A 21,775-nucleotide genomic window follows, 5' to 3' on the forward strand; every position below is an offset into this window, starting at 1 on the left:
GTGTGTTTGTATCTCACAGGCGTTTAGCACCATTGCTGAGAGAAGTGTATAACAGCAGTTCCTGGCCGTAGTAGCTAAAGTCACACTATGCAGAGGGAGAAGCGTTTGTGTGTGTTTTGTCAAAATGTTTGTTAATGAAGTATGCATTTGTTACTCCTCTGCAATTTTTATTTCTTTTCATAACTCTAATAATTTTTGAAGTAAAAAGGTGTAGAACTTTCATAATTATGAATGAAAGTTCAGCTCTTCCATTCACTTTCAGGAGTCAAGACTTCCTTGCATAAGCAAGGTGAGGAAAATGATCTTCTTTTCTAAGCTGTTATCGGGGAAAATTAATCATCATGATGTGCTTTCTTCCCTGTTGTATGTTTTATGATTCTAAAAATTAACAGCAGTTGTAGTGAATAAGCTTTCACTCAGGTTATCAGTAGGAAAAAGCCATTCAAGAGGTGGAGCATCTTGGGGGATGCTATGCAAGCATTTACGGTTATGAAATATATTATTTGCTTAACACCATTTCTTTCCACCCTGCTTTTTTTTTTTAATAAAAAAAGATATTTTTGCATACTGCAAGTTAAGATTTGGAAATTCTTACTCACAGCTCAGAACCTAAAATCCGTAATGGTTTTCATTAGCATTGTGGTCATCTTGACTTTTTTGTTTGTTTAATTTCAAATTCTTACAAATTCCTAGTAATTTCCTGAGGTTCAAAAAGAATGGACACATATTTATCATCTTTTCTCTCCTTTATCAATACTGCAAGACAGAGCACTTGAAACCCATGGAAATGTGTCAGTTATCTTTAGTGATCCCTTGGTCAGATCCACGGCATAACAGTCCGTGGCTGCCCGGAGCCTCACTCGCTTCTGATGGGTTTGATTGCACAAATTGTGTGGTGGGGTGAGGGTTATGCTGGCAGGGGTAGAGCTGAACAAGGTTCAGTGCTGGACTCTGCCTCGCTGTATACACAAGCTATGTCTCAGCTTACGGGATCTCTCAGCTAGTACTTTTGATTAACACAGAGGGCTCCATCGTACAGTCCCTCTGTTTAAATAACCCTCCCTAAAGCCTGTGGCAGTTCCAGATGCAGAGAATTTGCAAGAGTGAGGGCCTTGAGAGCCGGTTTTATTGAATGGATAATTGATCTTTTATTTATTAGCGTTCATTAATATCCTTGGATTGATGTTTTATTTTGTCCAGTGTGTAAAAATTATTTTAAAAGCTGTGTACACTGCACCTGTTTTTACTTTTTTTTCTGTTTGTGTAATGTAATACATACAACTCCATGTTACATTCCTTGGTCTTGTGATGTAAGTGCCTGTGCTGATTTTCTTCCCTCTTGAGTAGTTCTTTCTCTTAGAATACTTCTAAATTTTTATTTTTATTTTTTTAATTTTTATTCCTGCTTTCTGGTGATGGTTCCTGATTGCCTGTCTTGTCTGATAACTGACGTTCATTAATTATTTACAGAGAAAAAAAACCTAAAAAACCTCAAACAAAAGCCTCTATTGCAGCCTGATCCCATCTAGAACTTGTTAAAAACAAAACAAAACAACTTCTTGTTACCACTCAACCATGTAGTGTTGCCACAAACAAAACCTGCCAGCCTCCTCCTCCTCCTCACTTCAGTGATTCCAGTGTTTGCTGTCTTCAGTGGTGTATATATTCCAGGCATCACTGCAAGAATGCAAACTTCTGCAATGCCAGATAAATACTTGTTGACCCTTTGTCTAACATATTTTGTCTTCGTTTGCTTGACTTATCCTTTTATTTTATTTTTTTATGTTTGCTGCATGTGAAAGTCCCCACTTGCATTTTGGTTTTTTTCCTAATAAGCATTTCCCTCTCCGTATAAATCATTTTATTTACTCAGCTGCTGCTTCTCCATTGCTCTCCAGTATCAGAAATCTTTATTTTTATTTCACTTACTGATCATCTCTTCCCACACTTGTGACTGTTTCTGTGTATTCCTAATGAAGCATAACCAAACTAAAGTCCTCATTATGCTGTATGAAACTCTTACATGTAGGATATCAGAGACTACCTTGTAAAATGACCTTTGCTGACATCATCTTGCTTACTGCATGCTTATAAAATTACTAAACCCTGTTCTTGCAACATCTTTCCTAGCATTGAATGTTTAGCTAGTAGTGTTTCATAGACAAGCAGGCAACCAGCACTGCCCAAATTGATCTTTTTTTGTTTGGTTGGTTTGTTGTTTGTTTATTTTTGTTGTTGTTTTTGTTTAATTTGCATGCTGTTGTTTGATTTCTCCTCACAACATGTCAGTGTGTACGAGACTATGGTGCATCTGTGCCCATCCATCACCGGACTCTTCTAGCTCTCTCTCTCTGTCTCGGTCTTCCGCCTGCCATCTTCAGATCCTGGTGCCACTGTTAGCCTGAATCACTTTACAGTTTGTCTTTGTAGTTTGTTTAACTAGCATCCCTGAATTTTAATTTTTATCATTAACACCTCTCTGGGGCACTTGTGTTCGCTGTCTTGTTCTCCAGTAGGAATCTAGCTTCCTGTATGTGGTTTAATTACTTCATGGTTGACCATTCTTCCTCCTCCCCCTCTTTCTTCCTCCTTTACCTAAACACCCTTTAATTTTATCCTGGGGTCTCAAAGGGAATTAACTCTCTAACGGGGATTTAGTGCTTTCATGCCTTGCTTCTTGGCTTTGGCTGTGCCATGCCAAGAAACTGTCTTAGGCAGTGGAAAATTGGGCTTGTGATTAACCAACTGCTCCATGTTTGTCCCTTACTTGTGTTTTAGAGAAGGATGAGGCTGCAATTGAGAGTTCTGAGTACAATGCCACGTCAGTAGCTGATGTGGACAAGCGGGTGAAACGGCGGCTACTTATGGGTAACACTTTTCTTCCACTTCCTTTGTTGTGCTCTCACTTTTGTCTGTATGTGTGTGGGGGGGAGGTTCTCTTTTGGTCTCATTTGGTCCCTTTGGTTTTGTTTTGGTTTGTTGTTTTTTTTAACCTGGCTTCATCTGTGTGGAAAGGTCACCAATTTTGTTAAGTTCTCATCTGTTGTACGACTTCATTTCTTGTTTTTAAACTTTTTTTTCCTAATGCTGCAGCTTTAATGTTCAATTTCTTCTGCATAGAAAGAAGCTTTTGCCATTAACCTTACTTACCTTATGCAGGCTATTTCCTACATGTGATTTGTGTGTGTTTGTGTGTATGTGTTGCTGTAGGATTCCTGAAAAATCTCATGTTGCAGACCTGCCTATTGACTATTAAGTGGATGATGATGATATAAAACAATGTTGTATCACATATGTGGTGTTAAATGAACAACTGTATTTGCTTACTTAAAATTTGCAACACTTTTGATTGAAATGTAAACATTATGACTGGAAATTCATTTATTTCCATTATGCAGCTATGTTAGTAGCCACTGAAAGATCTTTCCCTAGTGACTAGTGAGTTTCCATATGTTCTTCTTTGAAGACTGAACCATGGCTTGTTTCTCTGTGTTGTTGGAGCCTGAGAGTGGAAGGGATGAGGAAGTGCATTGAACAATGAAGATAGTTCTGTAGCCTTTGCTCTCAGTTAACCCATTGCGCACCCTTGTGCTTGTCTTCTTCATGTTACATTTATGGCCATTAGTGAGAATAACCTTTCGGGAATAGAAAGGGTAGAGTGGCTGGACCTCTGCCAGACTCTTTTCATGTGACAAAGAGCGCAGGGTAGCACAGACTGCTGAATGATGTTGGCAGTTTGGAGGGTTTCAGGTGGTTTATTACTCTGTGTTTTCCATTCTGATGCCCTACTCACCACTTATAATTCTTTCCACTAGGTTTTAAACATAGTGAGCATTGGTGAGATGTACCCAATGAACCATTTATAAGACAGGGATTCTTCACCCATAGAAGAGATTCTGACAGGACGAGATTCTGTTCTCTTCCCTCCTGGTCGTTATTTCATTTCTTAAATCCATTGAGTCCATTGCAGACTCTGTCCGGCTAGCCCTTGGCGAGCTCAGCTCTGGCTGTAAGCATCCACACCTATCTGGAAGGACCGCCTCTAGGAGACCAGAAGCCTCACTTTGAATATTTAGTTGACTGCTGGGCTAATAGTTGGAGTGGGTGACAATATTTATAAAGTTTCCACATCACTTGTATCTCTTCACCCATGACAAACCATCCGCTTAACCATAGGCCAGCATACAACCACTGTGTAGGAAATGGCACGGTGTTACAACTCTGAAATGGTATTAGATGATAATATTGAGGTAAAATATTTTCCCTCATGTGAAAACCTGGGCATATGTTCCTTTATTTTGAGATTATCTAGGATTGTTAATTTGTAATTAGTTTGCAGACCTATCAAGTGACCCGTATTAATTTATTGTTTAATGATGCACTGTTTTCATTAATTAATTAAACATGCCTTACATTCTAATTAGTAATTAATTAATTAATTAAACATGGCTAACAAAAGCCGTGAGGCAGCTCATCTTGCTTTCTTAAGGTGCTGTTAACACTTCTAGCTGTAATTTCAGTAAGACCCATAGTCTCACAGGAAGTCAGGAAAAAAATGTGCAAATGGCCTCTAGACCACTGGAAAACCCAATCCTCTAGGTCTAAATGGTGAGTTTGCCCAGCCACTAACAGTATGTACAAAATGGTTTAGAGGGACTGGGCAACATAGTGCATTGCGTTGCTGCCTCACCCTCTGATAAAATTATCCAACCTGAAAATAAGCTCACACTCCTTACAAGAGTCCAGGCAAATAGAATTACTAAATTACGATTAGCAACAAGCTTCTTAGTTACACCAGGTCTGCAAGTTCCAAGCTGAACGTAGACTCTAGAAATAGGTTTAGGGAGATAGTTAAAAATCCAGTTTGCAAAATACATTGTTTAACTCTTCAGTACCTCCTGTATTAGCAGCTATCAGCCAAGAGCTGAGAGTTTATGAACATGCTGTGTTTGAACAACTGATTCCTTAGAAAAACATTAACTAGAGCTGAAAAGAAATTTAATTAGTAAGTGAGATCTGAGTGGGTGGCTTATAACTTAGGGACTTTTCTACTTGTTTATTTCTACTGATGTCTGATGCTCAGAAAATCCACCATTTATTTTTTTAATGGAGTCTTACTACATCTCAAAAGTGTAGTGACATTTCCATGAAATTCCATGTATCTTCAGATGCTTTCTAAACAGCTGTTTTAGAAAGTACTGGAAGGCTCCTCAGGAAACTTTGTCACCACCTTTTGTAAATGGACTGTGATTTTTGACCCTCCTGCAGACAGTCTTGGGAGAGTAGGAAAAGTAGATGACTTCATGTAATTTTAGTAGTCTGATGAAAGATGCTTTCAATTGCAAGCCCTGAGACAATAATTTCTAGTCCCCTGTCATTTGCTGCATGCTATTAAAATGACTTATGATCTGTATAACCCTTAATATCAGCCAAGGCTAAGAATAAACTTACATGAGATTACTTTAGGAGAACAGGACTGCTGTCAGACATGACTGCCTATGCCACTCATTTTGCTACAGCAACACTGGCCACCTCTGTGGCTCAGAGTGACTCGTACAGGGGCCTGTGTTCTAGTCAGGGTGTGGTCCTGTGACTTATGGCTAAATCTTAAACAGAGAAAAGCAGATAAATACACTTCCTTCCTTCCTGTTAGATGCATTTTTATCTAGATCTTGTGGGGCAGACAAGAAACTGGTCTTCTCTGATGATCTACAAGAAACCTTCCTTTAGAGCCATCTAATGATTCCTGGGAATTTTTATGCAACTTTTTTCATAATGTTCGGAAAGACCCCAAGAGCTTCCAGCTGTCCTTTATCTCCCCTGTTCAGACAAAACCACTTGGATTCAGAGTAAAGAGCACTCTCATTAAAGAGATGGCACTGAATGACTTTTCTCTGATGGGTGAATGTTGCACTGCATTGCTGTTCATGCAGATCAGTTACATTTTCTTCACTTCCCCCTGGGCCATTGCCATTGTAGAATGGAAAGGAGTGCAGCCTTAATTGTACTGCAGGTGGGCTTCTGGTGAGGTTCTGCCATCTGCCAGAGTTCTGTGGTGGGTGCTATAAACTGGATGTCGAGCCACGTACGTTCTGTAGATTAGGAAGGACAGTGCACACATCCAAGCATTTAAAACCAGAGCATTACCATTATCTGCAAGGTATGTTTACATCCACCTTGTTGCAGAACACCTTGCACTTACTATAAATCTAGGGCACAACCAGTGTTTTCAGGTCTTCTTAAACATCTGATGTAGTTTATCTTGCAGTTAGTTGAGCACTGCCTTCAGCTCTTAAAATTATGTTCAAATCTCTGTTTTGTATAGTACAACACAATTTTTTTCTGAAAATATTTTCAGTGTATTTCGTAGGAGCAGTCACAGAGACCTCCCCAGTTTCCTTTACCTTCTTTTCCTTGAGAACCTATTTGCCAGGACTATTTTTCCCGTCATAGCATGAGACTGCCCTACCTGATTAGAGGAGTGTGCTAATGCATTTCACATACCATTCAGTCTAAATCCAGCATCAGTTTGAAACACAGTATATCATGCCCTGCCTACCTGGATGAAAACCATTCTAGTGTGGGCACACAACTTCAGAAGTACCAAATTTCTACTCAATCCTACTAATACACATATCTTCAAAATGTTTTGTCCAGTGTCGCATCTTCAGCAATGGAAGTTGCTTTTATTCATGTACCCAGTTTCCAAATCTCTTTTTGCTATTGCAGCCCTGGATAGAATTCATAAGTTCAGTGGACCTGCAGTCTACAACTGTAAAGATGAGTCATCCAGCACTCTAGCACTTTATCATTATATATATTGTAAATTATCAAGTCTCACTGGCTTAGCATTACTCTCTTCTTGGGCACTGTCTTTTGCTTGAAAAGGCTACAGGGGTTTTATAGAGCAATTGTCTGTTGATATCCTGAAGCTTTCTTTTACATAGAACTTGATACTGTGGACACAAAAAAGATTTTATAGCATCAGTTATGCCATTGGGCTGCCTCATTATGAATAAGTCAACTGCTTACAAAGATGTGACAGGCAGCTGAAAACATCCTCTTTGAGGAACCAGAACTGCAGAACTGTCTGGTCTTAAAACTCAAGAAGTCCTCATCTCCTAATTAAAGGTAATGCTTTGCTCTTTGGCTACTCTTTACATCAACTCTTAAAACCAAGAAATTTTATGATATATTTTTCATATTGTCTTTAAAAATGCAGTCACTTGGTACATTGTCATCATCACAGGCCTTACTAGACTGCATGAATTCTTAAGATGCTTTAGTGACACAACCATGATGTTCTTTCCGGGGCATTTCTTTGATCTTACCCTCTGATCAGCACTTTTTGAAGAGGTGGACCTGACCCATTCTCACCCTCTTTCTTTTCCCTCCCTGTACTCTTTAGCAGTCAATGTATCAGGTTCATTTGGGCTTGAAGCCGAATGACTTCAGAACAACTGCAAAGGCTAGGTTTCTCTCCCTCACCTTCAATCTACCTTTTCCATTCTTTCCAGAGATTACTGTTGTAAGAACTCACTTTGGCAATAAAATGTTCTTCTTCTGGCCCTAGAAGATGTAAGGTTGGTTCCTTCTTGTCTCAAGAAGAGAGTTTTACAAAGTTCTTTTCAGTAGAGCAACACAATAGGACATTGAGCCCATCTTGAAGTTAAGGAAGTGCAGTCATGTTTAAGGCCAGGATAATGGTGCAAATGGCAGTAATACCATCACTACAAGTGTCTACAGAAACCCAAACTCTACACTGAAATTCACTCCTTCACAAGACATGTTCAACTCGTGTGTCAGGACAGCTTAAGGTTTTGCCATTGCACACTGACTTCTTGGGTCATCAAAAAGGCTGTTTGCAGCCCACCTCAGATACAGGAATGTAATTCTCTTCCCTTCCCTTGAAGGTGGCTCCCAAGATCCCTACAAATTATTTTACCCTCAGTTGAAGTGCTTGTATAAACTGTAAAGTGCATTGGAACTGTCCAGGACTTTGCTACTGCTAAAGGTTACCTCTGTCTGGATTGTTTCTGTAGTGTAGGAAGCACTTCAAGTCATTTGGAGAATCACACCAACAAGGACCAGCTTTGCCAGGCTGGGACATGTTGTATGTGTACCCGTATTACATGCCATCCCTGATTTCTTAAGAGTGGCTTACAGGCAGGGCTTTGGTCTATCTATATTCATGGCACATAATCAGCAATTAAGGTAGTATTTTCACTAGTTCTGTATTTTCCGTTATTGTGGCAAGAATGGTTAGATTTCTGCAGATGGCTCCTTTTCCATTTTTAGTAGTCTTTCAGCCATTTATAATGAGCACCCAGCTACCTGCCTGGAGAGCCGAGTGTGCAGTCCACTAAGACCATTTCCTCTCCGCAGCAAACACAAGAGATGTGAGCTGTGGAAATTTCAATTTGGGCATTTCTGCCATGGATTACTTTATGACAGAGAACATTACTGGATGTTATATGGGACAGAATAATCTTTTTTTTTTGCCTTAATGTGGGCTTGCTTTGGAAAGTGTACTTCCACTATCAGTCCACCTCCAAGGATCTCAAACATTGTGGCAGATAGCCAGAGCCATTTCAGACTAGTAGATCACAAGTGCAGGTCCTGCTTTGGCCACTGTCATGATGTGCCAGCACTCCTTTCTCTGTGTGCTCATCAGCTCCTTCATTCAGTCTTGTGCCTCCTGAAGGTACCTAGAAACATCAGCCAGGGTAACTGTTTATCCTGTCCTGGCCAAAGCTGTTGTGATTTCAGGGGATTTTTAGCCCAGTACCTACAACGGATTTTAATGAGCTGCTCACATCGTACTAAAAAACAAACACAATTTGAGCTTATGGTCATGACTTACTGCATTTGCAGCAAAGGCAAACATTTTAGCATCTTTTACATCAACTAGTCAGAGAGATTTACAGCTTTAGAGCTGATCCTTCTTATGTTAGGTTTACCCATTTGAACCTGAAGTGGTACCTGACTTTACATATCTTGAGACGTCAGCCATATGGTATTTTTTCCTAAACCACAATTATCTAAGGATTAGTCTACCCTATTCACCCTGGACATCAAGCATGCTTTGACTTTTATTTGTCTGGGAGCAGATCTTTTAGGAGCACCCCTCACCCGATTGCCTCAGTGGCAGGAAGGTACCTAGTTATACCTATTTCCACCCCAGATTATTGCTGCAGGTAACAGATTGTGTCAGGCCTGATTGTTAATGAGCAGAGGTAGAACCATCAGATGTGAGCTGAACATACTCCCCAGGCATTCAAGGGAGAAAGCCCACCTGAAGCACCATCCTTGCTTCTGCAGTTGCCCCTCACAGGGGCTTCCAGGCATTATGCAGCTCTTAGCAGAGCAGTTCTCTACTTTACCTGTTTCTGATGAATCAAGATCCTCCTTCAGGTAGGTTGCATAAAATAGGGACTACAGAGGGCACACACCCAATGTGTGAACTTCATATTGATAATCACTGGACGAGGAAGCAAGCTCACTTACTTGAGATGCGTTGTCCATATGCACATTCATATGGTCAGCTACACTTCTCCCCTTCTTTCTCCTAGTCCACCTGGAAATTATTGGGATTCCAGAGCTGAGAACTGATGGTACGGGACTGTGTGGTCTTAAGGCTAAAAAATCTCAGGTCTTAACTTGCAGGGATCTATGCCCTGTATGAACATGCATGTGAATAACATAAAAACCTTTTAACTTCTCTAGTATGCAGTCTTCTTTTTGCTTCTTCCTCTCCCTGTGACACATTGCAAATTTGAGGATTATAGTCTTTTCTATGGAAGACCGTAAGCTTGGTAGAGCAGCAGGGGTTGTTATAGCTTATGTTTTTTGGAATCATAGAGTAACTGCTGTTGTGGACTTTCTAGTCCATTGTGCCTACCTGACCCAAGCTGTTGCCTCCAGTCTGGTGTTTTGTTTGTTACAAATTTCAGGACTTAAACTCTTTGAATCACTGTTTTCTTTTCAGCAGAGACATACAGCTCTTTCTTGATTACAGGAAAATAGAATTGACAGAGTTAACTAGAATTACCAGAGTCTCATAATTAAAGTGATTTTTTCCTGCCATGTGTAAAATGACATTGTATCAATATGGAAACCTTCCTCGGTCATTCTTTCAGTCATCCAAAGATCTCTCGTCTGGTTGTTCACTGTGAATAACTTCTCCAAAGTCAAACCTCTGTCTTGAATTACTGTATAACACGCGATGATTGTGTAGTTCATCTGGAAATCCACCATTTTCTGGATTTCAGGACTCTGTGATGGAGCCATATTTAGCTCCTTTGCAGCTCAGGAAGGAGCTGTAGAAATGTAGAACTTACTGAAGCCATGCATTCTTTACCTAAAAAATCCTTTAATCTAATGAGAGTTTTCTGGCAAAAGCCTTTTCCTTTTTATCAAAAGTAAGTTTTGTGGGAAGACTCTGGTTTTCACAGTGCTTTTGTGTGGAATGATCTTCAAAAATAGGGAGACAGAATGTACACAGTAGTCTGGTTAGAACATTCATTTGAAATGTGAGGAAATGATACCGAAGACCCCTGCATGGTGATTTGCCACCCATGTTCAAGGGAAATGTTGGGCTGTAAAGTCAGACTAACTCATTATTGCCTCATGAAGGTGCTCTACCCTTGGGGCCAGTACTGATAACTGATAGCCTGATAAGGGCTTGGGATTCTTTGGTTTCAATAAACATAAAAGAATAGAAAACAGGACCTGGTGTTCTAACATGGCATGTAATGCCCTAACTACCAAGCCATTGGAATAAAGAGTGTTATGAGCTCTGATTTTCCCTTACAAAATTTCCAAAAGTCTTAGGTTGTTTTGTTCCACTGTGAATTAAAAATGGATTCTGCAGACTTCATTTTTGGTTCTCTTTCATAATGGAATGAGAGTTTCCAGGTGATCCTACTCCCAATTTTCTGTCTCAAAGAGTGTTTGTTTTCAAGTGTTCTTCCAAAGCAATTAACTTCTATTGTAGTTACAGCCTACCAAGGGTCACTTTAAGCCAAGAGCACCTTTTCAGTATGTACTTCAGTTCCTAGCTTTGTTGTACTCCTTCTAGGACTCTTTCAAATTACTTAAAATATGTCTTTATTTCTCTGAATGGCTCACTGTCAGAAAGCCAAGTGTGCTGCTCTGTATGCATCACAATCTTTTTGTGCTTTAATCAATAAAGCATTTAAAACATATTATTAACAGGCATATTGCCAGGAGGATCTCTAACTCAGTTACTAACTGTGAAACGAAGACCTCACTTTAACTCTTTCTGTCAGTTCTACTTTGCTGTATGAAATCATAGAAAACAGGGGGAAGGAATCCCTGAGGTCATTCATGCATTCTCTCTCTCCCAAGGGCAGATCCTTTCATCTTGAGTTATCGTCACTTTTATTCATTGGGTTTGTGAATGGTGTGCTATTTCCTGTAAAAATCCCTTTTCTTCATTTCTTTGCTGATGATAAAGACTCTGACCTTATCCAGAATTCCTACCAATACCTTCCATTGTTTTGCTTTTCCATTTTAAATGAAGGGATTTGTCCAAGGTCAGGAGATAATGCTCCTTCTCAATGTTCGGACTATTTCAGTTTTTCTTAGATGCAGCTTTTCTATTTAGAAAAAGCACCACAAACACAACCAATAGTGCTATTTTTAAGGGACTGGATTGGATTCATCCAGTGCTTATAAAACATCTGATCCAATCTGTCAAGTGACGTTCCCTAAATATGTAGTGTTCGCTGAAGAGGAATCAAAACTTTTCTGAAATGAGAGCTATGGGATTCATGATTCAGTGCAAGATTCACCTAGTCGTTTCTTCACACATTCCGTATGTGGCAGTGCAGAATTCTCATCCTATTTTCATGCAAATAAAATTCTACTAATCATGAAATTGCAAGGAAATGAGGAGACAGGCATAACGGAGTGAAGAATTCCACATCCTGGAAGTTACCCTTTCTGTCTCACCTTTTTCATTCCCTGAATATGAAGCTCTTTCAGTTTCTCCTTCATCTGTTCACAGCTATTTGTTTCTTTCATTATATTCCTCTGAATGCTCTTTCTCTATCCTTTCAGCATCACAGAGCATAATTTGCATGAGAATAACATAGTTCTCACTTAACTGAAAATTCAAATATCTTAGTTGTGTGTTTAGTTTCTACTTGTGCTCGTTGTCCTTTGGGTCTCTCCTTGTACCCTGATCTCATGCCATATAGCGCATGTACTGCCACTTGGAGTAAGATTCTTTTTATGGATGGCAGCAGCAGTCCTAGCATGTGTTCTCTGTCTCATTGCTTTCTTACACATATTGCATATTCCCTCTTACTTAAAGACAAGCTCATCTGTATAATCAACAGAATATTTAAAAAAAGAAATTGCCTTTCCTGAGTTAAGTTTAAATCTCTTCCAAGTTTCAGGCTTTCAGAATTTGTGTATTTTTGCTTGGAATTTGAATGGGATTTCAAGTGGGTTTTTTATCCAATTAGATAGTCTTTGTTGTTAGGCATGGTCGTGCAGTTCACCTGCATACAGCAGTGATGCCACTAGTGGTTAAAATTACTTCTGTAAGATTCACCTATAGAACATAAATGTTAAGAGGAGGAGTGTACTATGCAAAAAGCCAGTATACCTGGAATTCAGAAAGAGCTGTATTCAGTGGGGATTGTGGTGTGATATCAACGTGAAGAAAACGGATGAGATGTCAGCACAGGCTACCTTTGAGCCAGACTGAGCAAGTGTGGGTTTGGGTGTGAGAGGAGATGACGTACAAGTTATGGGCTAATTTGTTTCCAGATACTTTTTGTATTAAAATGAATGAGTTCAACGTTCTTTAAGGTGAGGCAGCCAGTACCACTCAGCTGAGCAGGATCTGGCCCTCCCATAGAACTGCTCTAATACCTTAGCATCATCACTGTTTTGTAACTGTAACTTAATAGTAGCTGGCACAAGAGTCCTGGTGTTGGTCCTTATGAGGACTCCAAAATGCCACAGTGATGCAAAGAATCATTACAAATGATGGCAATTAATGGTTTAAGATTAGGTCTTCTCAAAATAAAAACAGTCATGAGTATGTATTTTTTCCCCTCTTAAAAGAATCACACGGTTCCTGGCAGTTTCCTTTGAAATCTTACTTAAAAAAATAAATCCAGTTTGAATTTAAGATAGGACTCACTGATATCCTGTGTGCACTACCTCAGACTGGTTCTGCAATTTCATTTCTGCTGAGATGTACTGTAAAATCTGTTGTGAATCGGTGCAGGACATAAAGCAAATGAGGAGAGAATGGCAAGTCTCGTGATAGCTATCAAGGTGACGAACATTAACAGGGCATTTTTCAGCTTTTCAGTGTTCATACTTACAGATTGCCAGATATTTGGTTTTCTTTCACAGATATCCTTAATCTTTCCTCACTTGTTCAAATATATATGTTTTGCTGTCTTGTATATGTAGCCTGGAAAGTCAGTTTGTGTTTCACTGAGTTAAATACAGACAAATCAACTCATGTGTTTAGGGTAGGCAAATAGGTTATCTCTTGGTTCAGACACAGTAGCAGTTTACAACAGCTTTAGTTACAGCACATCTGCTGAGGAACAGAGATTGCTATTAGTTTAACCCTTTTTGCCACTCTGGTTGCCAGGCAATATTACTTCACATTAGGAAAAAATGGTCTAAGGTAATCCATATACCTCATAGTTGCACTGGCTGAGACAGTGACTGCTCTAAAGCTGCCATTCTGCTTGCAATCTTTAGCTTTCAGTTACATCAAGATTGACTTGTTCATGTGTCTGAGTACTGTGTTCAGATCTTTTGCAAAATTCAGATCTAGTGTAGAAGTAGATACGATTACACTCTGAGTATTATTACTCATTACTTTGCTTGGGCTATGACCTACTTGATAGGACCTGACAGCTACTCTAAATTCACAGCTCCAGACTGCTCCATCATGAATTGCTTTTTGGCTGGCATAAAAGTTGGCTCAAAATGAGGTTCTCTAATGTGGTACAGATTTTGGGAGCAAAGCCCAATCGCCCTATTTCTGCTGACCCCAGTGAGCTTTAGGCTACTTCAGATTAATTCCAAATGAAAGGCATTTGAATTGTTAGTTTGCTTTAACTTGCCCTGTGGTCAGTGTTATCATTTGGCCAATCGTAGGAACTATGTAGGGAAAACAAGCATTTTTTCCCTTTCATGTCTTCCTTTCAGCTGTACTTACCGCTTACCTTATCAACGTAAATGGTTTACAGAAATTTGGCAACCTGAGAGAACATTCTTTGTTTTGGGGGACAGCAATCTCTTCATCTCCCTTTTGTCCTAAAGTCAGACATTGCCCAGATTTGTGTCTTTGGACAGCATTAAACACCTCAATAGCCTTTTAAATTTGAGAATCAGCACAAACCTGCCTCTCCATGTTTCCAACAGCAATTACCTTTAAACGAGTTACGAATTACTAATTAGTGTTAATTAGTGAGAAAAGGGGGCACACACTGCACATTTTGCAGTGTATGGATTTCCCTGTCTTTGGAGTTTGATGTCGTAAACCTGCAGGTGTGACGAAACCTAATCTTTTATTGCTTACCTGTTGCTGCAAAAAAATCCTTTTCCTCTGCACAAGGCTTTAAGACAGGTCAGTCTAACCTTCCTCTCTGATTCAAAGGAGATGGCAATCATTAGCTATAGAGAATTTTTTCATTTCATTTCTTCCAAGAACAACTTTTTCTGTGAGAGAAGGTGCTGTTAGCGCTCCCTTTTGTGCTTTTCCTAAGAGATAGATGATCAAGACAGCAGCTGCTGCAAGACTTCCTTCAACGTAAGTGATGACTTGAAGTGGCTTCCCTCTCCATTTTCACTTGAGGCTATATATGATTTCTTTTGTATTCACTACAGCTGGCCACTTTTGGTCTTCTGTTAAGCCTTCTTTTCATGTTTATACAAACATTATTGAAAACAGCTTTTTCATTTACAGTTGTTCTCCACTCTTTCCAGTCATTGTGTTATGATCAAGAGTTGGAAAACAAATAGGGCTTTCTGAATCCTGTTGACTGCAGACTGCCATGCTGGCTAACAGAAAAGATCAGAGAATCACTTCTCCGTATCTCCAAAGAAAACACCCTGATACTAGATGGCTTGCTTTTGCTTTCATGCCTTGTGGCTTAAAGGCTCTTCGTGATAGAACTGTGTATTGACCAGACAAAGGGAAGTGACATGGATCACTAGTGCAATATTTCTATACTTTTTATATGTTCTGGGCATAACATGAAATTAAAATCGTCCTCCTTCATGCAGAGGTCCACATAGTACTCCTCTGTCTTGTGTCTTGCTCAGGATACAGCAGCACAGGTAAACACAGTAGAAATACACCACATTGACTGGTATCTCAGTGGCCTGCACAATGGCACAGTGACTGCAAAATTGCGTTTGTGCTTTTAGACAGTAATAGTACGAGCCTAAGTTATATTCAGCATCTTCTCCTGAGGGCTCTTTGTGACTGCCACCTGGCTCAGCCTTCTCTTGTGATGTGCAGGATTACACCTTTACAGTGCCTCTTTCTGAAATTAATTTCTTGCCTACCACCTGAAGAAGCTTATTTTGGTTTAGATCTTCTTAAAAAACATGATTGATCACTTTGTTACTTGCCCATTTTATACCTTATACACATGTACAGCATCTTTAGGGTTTTTTAATCTTTTTGTGTTTTCAGAGAATAATTTGAAAATTTATGTTATCTTAAGCAAATTTTTATCACACTGAACATTATATCAAATGTTTTAGCAGGTTGACTGAGACTGGGAAAGCAGAGTTTTGCATATAGGTGCAGGTATATGCACATATTCCAGTTTATGGGATTAATTTTTTAAGTAGAACATAAATAGAGCCAATCCAAAATGACTGACCTTGGTTAACACAAAACAGAGACACCAACCTCTCTGTTAAATAATGCTTTTTTGTATTAATTCTGTTGCATATTATGCTAATCTAAAGGAATTTAAGACTGGATAGAAAAGATGAAATTCTCTTACCCCTGTAAAAAGTTACATTTACAGAGGAATAAATATTATCAGGGGAAAAGGAAATTAAAGAGTGGGGAGTGTCAAGTCTTGCTTTTAATTTCAGTACTATTGGTAGTAATTTCTGTACTGTTGGTAGCAATAAAAACAATGCTATTTTACATTTATAGAGCATGTGTGCTAATGAATTTCAAAAGATCTTATGAGTATAGGAAATACTGCATGTATTTTAAATGAGGAGACCAGTATGTCACAAAATTTCTTGTGAGCTCCAGTGCAAGTAATTTGCCAAGGATGAAATAGCAGCTTATGGGAAGCTAGGGAAGAAATTTAGGTCTCTAATTCCATGCTTCAACTTTCCAAACATGAGCATTTCCTATTGGAAATATCATAGAATCATGGAATATCTCAAGTTGGAAAGGACCCATAAAGATCATCGAGTCAGGCTCCCTGCTCCTCGCAGGACTACCTAGCACTAATCCATATGACTAAGAGCATCGCCCAGACGCATCTTGAACTCTGTGCCGTGACCGCTTCCCTGGGGAGCCTGTTCCAGTGGCTGACCACTCTCTCAGTGAAGAACCTTTTCCTAAAGTCCAATCTGAACTTGCCCTAACACAGTCTCATTCCATTTCCTCGTGTCACGTGACTGCTCACCAGAGAGGAGATCAGCACCTCCCCCTCCGCTGCCCCCCTTGAGGAAGGTGTGGACTGTGAGGAGGTCCCCCCTCAGCCTTCTCTTCTCCAAGCTGAACAAGCAAAGTGACCTCAGCCACTCCTCATAAGTCTTGCCCTCGAGACCTTTCACCATCTCCGTTGCTCTCCTCTGAACACATTCTAATAGTTTGATGTCCTTCTTATATTGAGGCACCCAAAACTGCACACAGTACTCAAGATGGGGCTGCACCAGTGCAATGTAGAGTGGGACAATCACCTCCCTCGACCGACTAGCTATGCTGTGCTTGATGCACCCCAGGACACAATTGGCCCTTTTGGCTGCCAATGCACACTGTTGGCTCATATTCAACTTGCCATCAACCCAACCCCCAGATCTCTTTCCACGGGGCTGCTTTCCATCGTCTTGCTCCCCAGTTTGTATGCATAAGCAGGGTTATCCCATCCCAGGTGCAGAATCCGGCAAGTGCTCTTGTTAAACTTCATACAGTTGGTGATTGCCCAGCTCTCTAGTCTATTCAGACTTCTCTGTAAGGCCTCTCTACCCATGCAGGAGTCCACAGCTCCACCTAATTTAGTATCATTGGCGATACTAAATGTGTCAGATTCCAAAGAGATCTTGAGCTTGAATAGGATACTGAGTAGACATGAACTGTGCCCTTGAATTTGACACGCTCTGTTCATGGTACTTCCCTTCTCTCTCTTCCCCCCCAGTATTCTTTATCAGAAATAAAAGTGAAACTCAAATTCTTCAGTCTCTGTAGGATATGTGAATCAGTTTCATTGAATCACAGACTCATGTAAGTTGGAAGGGACCTCTGGAGGTCATCTAATCCAGCCTCCTGCTCAAAGAAAGGGCAACTATACCGCGTCACTCAGGGCCATGTCCAGTTGAGTTTTGAGTATCTCCAAGGACGTAGATTTCACAGCCTCCCTGGGAACCCCTTCCTGTGTTTGACCGCTCTCATGGTGAAAATTTTTTACCTTGTATCAAGCTGGAATTTCCCATATTCTAGCTTCTGTTTGTTGCCTCTTGACCTTCCACAGTGCACCTCCAAGAAAAGTCTTGTTCCGTCTTCTTCATACTGTGCCATTAGTTAGCTGTAGACAGAAATAAGAATCTCCTCTGAGCATTCTCTTGTTAATGCTGAACAGCTCTCAGCTTCTCAGCGTCATCATGTGCTCCAGCCCCCTAAACATGACCTTGGTAGACCTCAACTGAATTCGCTCTAGTATGTCCATGTCTTTCTTGCACTGGAGTGCCAGAACTGGACACAGCACTCCAGATGTTGTTACTCCAAGCACCAAATAGAGGGCTAGGGTCACTTCTCTTGATCTTCTGCTGGTACTTCTACTAATATAAGCCAGGATGTTGTTGGCCTTCTTTGCCTTACAGAAACACTGGTGACTTCCATTCAACTTGTCCACCAGGGATCCCAGGTTTTACTCCAAAACTGCTTTCTAGCCAGTCAGTTCTAAGCCTGTTCTGTTGTATGGGATTATTCCATCCCATACGCAGGACTTGGATTTGCCTTCATTGAAGCTCATAATGTTCCCTTCAGGCCACTTTTTCCAACCTGTTTAGGCCCCTCTGAATAGCAGCCCTGCCCTCCGGTGTATTGACCATTCCCCCAGTTTGGTATCATCCACAAATTTGCAGGAAGTGCCACCTGTCCCATAGTCCAGGTTGTTAGTAGAGACATTAGGCAGTATTGGCCCTAGTATCACTAGCTGAGGCTGAGGGATAGCTCTAGTGACAGACCACCGGTTGGACTCTCTACTACTCATTCAATCCTTTTGAGGCCAGCTGTCCAGCCAATTTTCCACTCCCTGTATTATCCACTTATCCAGTCTATCTCTTACCACTGTGGCCATAAGGATACTATGGAAGACCATGTTAAAGCACTTACTAAACTTAAGGATAAAAAACATCCACAGCTCTCCCCTTACCCACAGTGTAAGTCACATCATTGTAGAAGGTAGTTGGGTTAACCAGGCACAATTTGCCCTCAGTAAGTCGATGCTGGCCATTCCCAATCATCTTCCTGTCTTTCATGTGCTTGCCAATGGCTTCCACGATGATTTGCTCCATAAGCTTACAGAGGTCTGATGTGAGGCTGGCTGGCCAGTAGTTCCCCAGATTCCCCCTCCTGCCTTTCTTGATGTTTACCTCATCCAGTCATCAGGAACCCTACCCTGTTCTTGTGACTTACCAAAGATTATAGAGAGTGACCTCACTAAGACATATATTACTGTATGATCTTCAGATGTATCCTTTCTAGTCCCATAGACCCATATAAGTTTTTTTCTGCTTTGCAGCATATCTCAGTTCCTAAAATATGGGTTTGGATCTTAGTTCAAATTGACCCAGGCTGCCAAAGTGAATAATAAAGATTCCAAGATTTGCCGGGTTTTGAGCAATATCCTTAAAATCACATCATGTTCTTTTGATCGTAGAGATAAAATGTAGTCACAAAAATTGGAGGCAGATTTTGGAGACACCTGTCTTCGAGGCAGTTTTTCAGTGGCTTTATGAAATAATTGGCCACTTGCAAAAACCAGATTTGAATAGAAGCTTACATTTTGAATGGTTATGTTTACTTGTTTCATAAAAGAAGCTGAAATTTAGGTTTTCTGAAATATTCCCAAACCATGACCTGTGTTCAGAGTTTCAGGCATTTAATAGTATTCAAAGCCAAATAAATCCTGTCTGGTGTCAGTCTTCTCTTTAAGAAAGTGACCAGGCTCTATTGCCACCTGGTAGAGATTCCGCTTTAGTTCAAAAACTTCAGAACTAGAACCTGGAGAACTGATCTTTCACTGCTAAACCCCTGCAGACACTGATGTGACATAATGAAAGACTGAATACCCCTGTAACTTCACCTGGTAACTTAGTCAACATTCCTGATCCAGTGCTGAAGAACCGACAGCTCAAGCTTGCGCTTTTTAATAGGGTATTTTAATATCCAGAAGCAGTGCATATTCCATGGTGCAATGCACTATTGTTAAAACAATAAGTATCCTAATTTAGTAAACCGTAGGTATAGCATGTCGGTAATGATTTTGATCACTTCTTGTCTATAGATCCAGGGACGAGATACCTGAGAGAATGCTCCAGAATTAGGAGCTTACAGTGGAAAAAAACAATGTAAGCTGTCCCGGATTGCCTTATGTAAACAGATGTCCTTTTCTTTAGATCCCTGTTTCTGTCTGAGTTTTCTGGTGGGAATTCAATAAGGATGTAAGTGGGGCTGCAAACATCACTTTAAATTCACAGTAAAGTCTAGAAGTTTCACATGATGAGCTTTATCATAATTCAGAAGGAATCTAAATGTCAGTTACATGACACTGCTTTATTTGTGTCTTTCAGTTCTTTTTCTTGTCCCTCATCACAACAAAAAACATCAGAAATGTGCCAAAAAGTCTGAAACAACAACAACAAAAGGAGTAATAAATATGCTGAGGTTGCCTTTCACAGAGAAAAAAAGAGTGGAAAATGGTCTGTAGGATGAATATCACCATGAAAATCTGATCCAGATTTTGAACATCCTTTCTCTCCATTCCATATAAATATAGCTTCTCCAGTGTGATAGCTTGGAAATAAGTAATTCACTTCTGCTCTTTATTTGAGACCTAAAGCTTGTATTTGCATTTCAAATATATACTAAAGTTTGATAGTGGTGAGGTGAAGAATGAATTGAAGTCATTTCTAACAGAAACACGGGTGGTGATGTGCTTCAGTTTCTGTTGTGTATAGGCCTCAGCTATTCTATTTCACGTAGCTGTAATACCTTTTTCCCACATTCTGCTATTCACATTCGCTTTCTTTTACCAATGTTTTCTCATGACTTTGAGTTTAAGGAATTTCATCAATACATCTCTCAGATTATCCAAAATGTTAGAGGTACTGTCAGATGTCTTCTTGCTCACTTGGATCTTCATGCTGTTAGAGTTCATCATGTATTAAAGTCAGAATCACCAGGAAAGTCGAAGGGTATTTATCCTTTTTGGTTTGTTTTACTAAATCTCTGTGAAAATAAGAAAAGCTGGCTTGATTCCCTCTATTTATGCATAGAAATAACTCTTGTTCACTGAATGACCCTTACCCTATAGATCCAGTCATCCATGCCATGGGAAAAAAAAATTGTTGTGTCTATTCATTTTCACTGGATGTCATCCAGAAAGCAGAAATATTACTGCTTATGTTCATCTCATGTTGATGAACTGCAATAAAGGACTCTTCATATGCCAAAGTTAATCTGCTAACGTAAGATTTACTGCTCTTTGCAGTGCCATGCCAAATGTACATCTTCAGCACTTCTCCTTGTTTTTTAACCTTAACTCTTTACACCTGGCAAATCACCCTACCATTAAACTGTACCCAAGTAAAAAAGTTTTAAATTACCTGAAACTTTCTCCCTTCTCTGAAACATAAAATCATTTGATATGTTGGCCTGTGAGGACACACACACACATTCACATACAAATGGAAATGCCAGCATTGTCATTTACAGAAGAATTCTTCAAGCAGCAGTTGCAGCCTTTAAGTCTATAAAATAGTCCTTCCTAGGGGAGTAAATGAAAATCAGAACTATATTACTTGAGCAGTTAGTTAGGTTCAGATCCTGCAAGTCATACCTAAGGTGAGCAAGAACTTTACCTGAAAACTTTAAGGAGTTGCAGACTCAGCTCCATTTTCAGAAAGCTGTTCCAGAAAACATGTCAGTCCATTTGTTAGCTGTGCTTGCTGGCAGTTATATGCAAATCCATTTGTATACTGATTACTTTTTCTATATGATGTTATTACATAGCACACATGGCATAAAAAAATTAAAAACTATCTAGTAGAGCATGTGTGAATGTATATAGACAGCAGAGTTCTGTCCCATGCTGTTAATGCATGTGTGCCCCAACCCCTTGCTTTCAGTTTGTTCGTAAGTGCCAGCAGCTTATTCCACAACTGATGTAGAGGTCTGTGCCAGTGCAAAAGAAAAAAAAAAAAAAAAAACCAGTTACACTTTTTTTCTCTTACTTTGAAGCAGTGAATTGCGTCCAAAGGGCCAGTCTAAGTTCACCTTGAGGGCATT

At 39.9% G+C, this 21,775-nt stretch overlaps 1 protein-coding gene across 3 annotated transcripts in view; it reads left to right on the forward strand.

Moving 5' to 3' along the window:
- Positions 1-21,775, forward strand: part of SCUBE1 (signal peptide, CUB domain and EGF like domain containing 1) — a 253,704-nt gene that overhangs the window by 152,192 nt on the left and 79,737 nt on the right. For all 3 annotated transcript variants that reach the window (XM_069806968.1, XM_069806970.1, XM_069806969.1), the window contains one exon: positions 2,779-2,868. In XM_069806968.1, coding sequence (XP_069663069.1) covers positions 2,779-2,868 — 90 coding nt within the window. The remainder of the gene's footprint in view (positions 1-2,778; positions 2,869-21,775) is intronic.

This window comes from Haliaeetus albicilla, chromosome 19, assembly GCF_947461875.1.
Source record: "Haliaeetus albicilla chromosome 19, bHalAlb1.1, whole genome shotgun sequence".
Lineage (NCBI taxonomy): Eukaryota > Metazoa > Chordata > Aves > Accipitriformes > Accipitridae > Haliaeetus > Haliaeetus albicilla.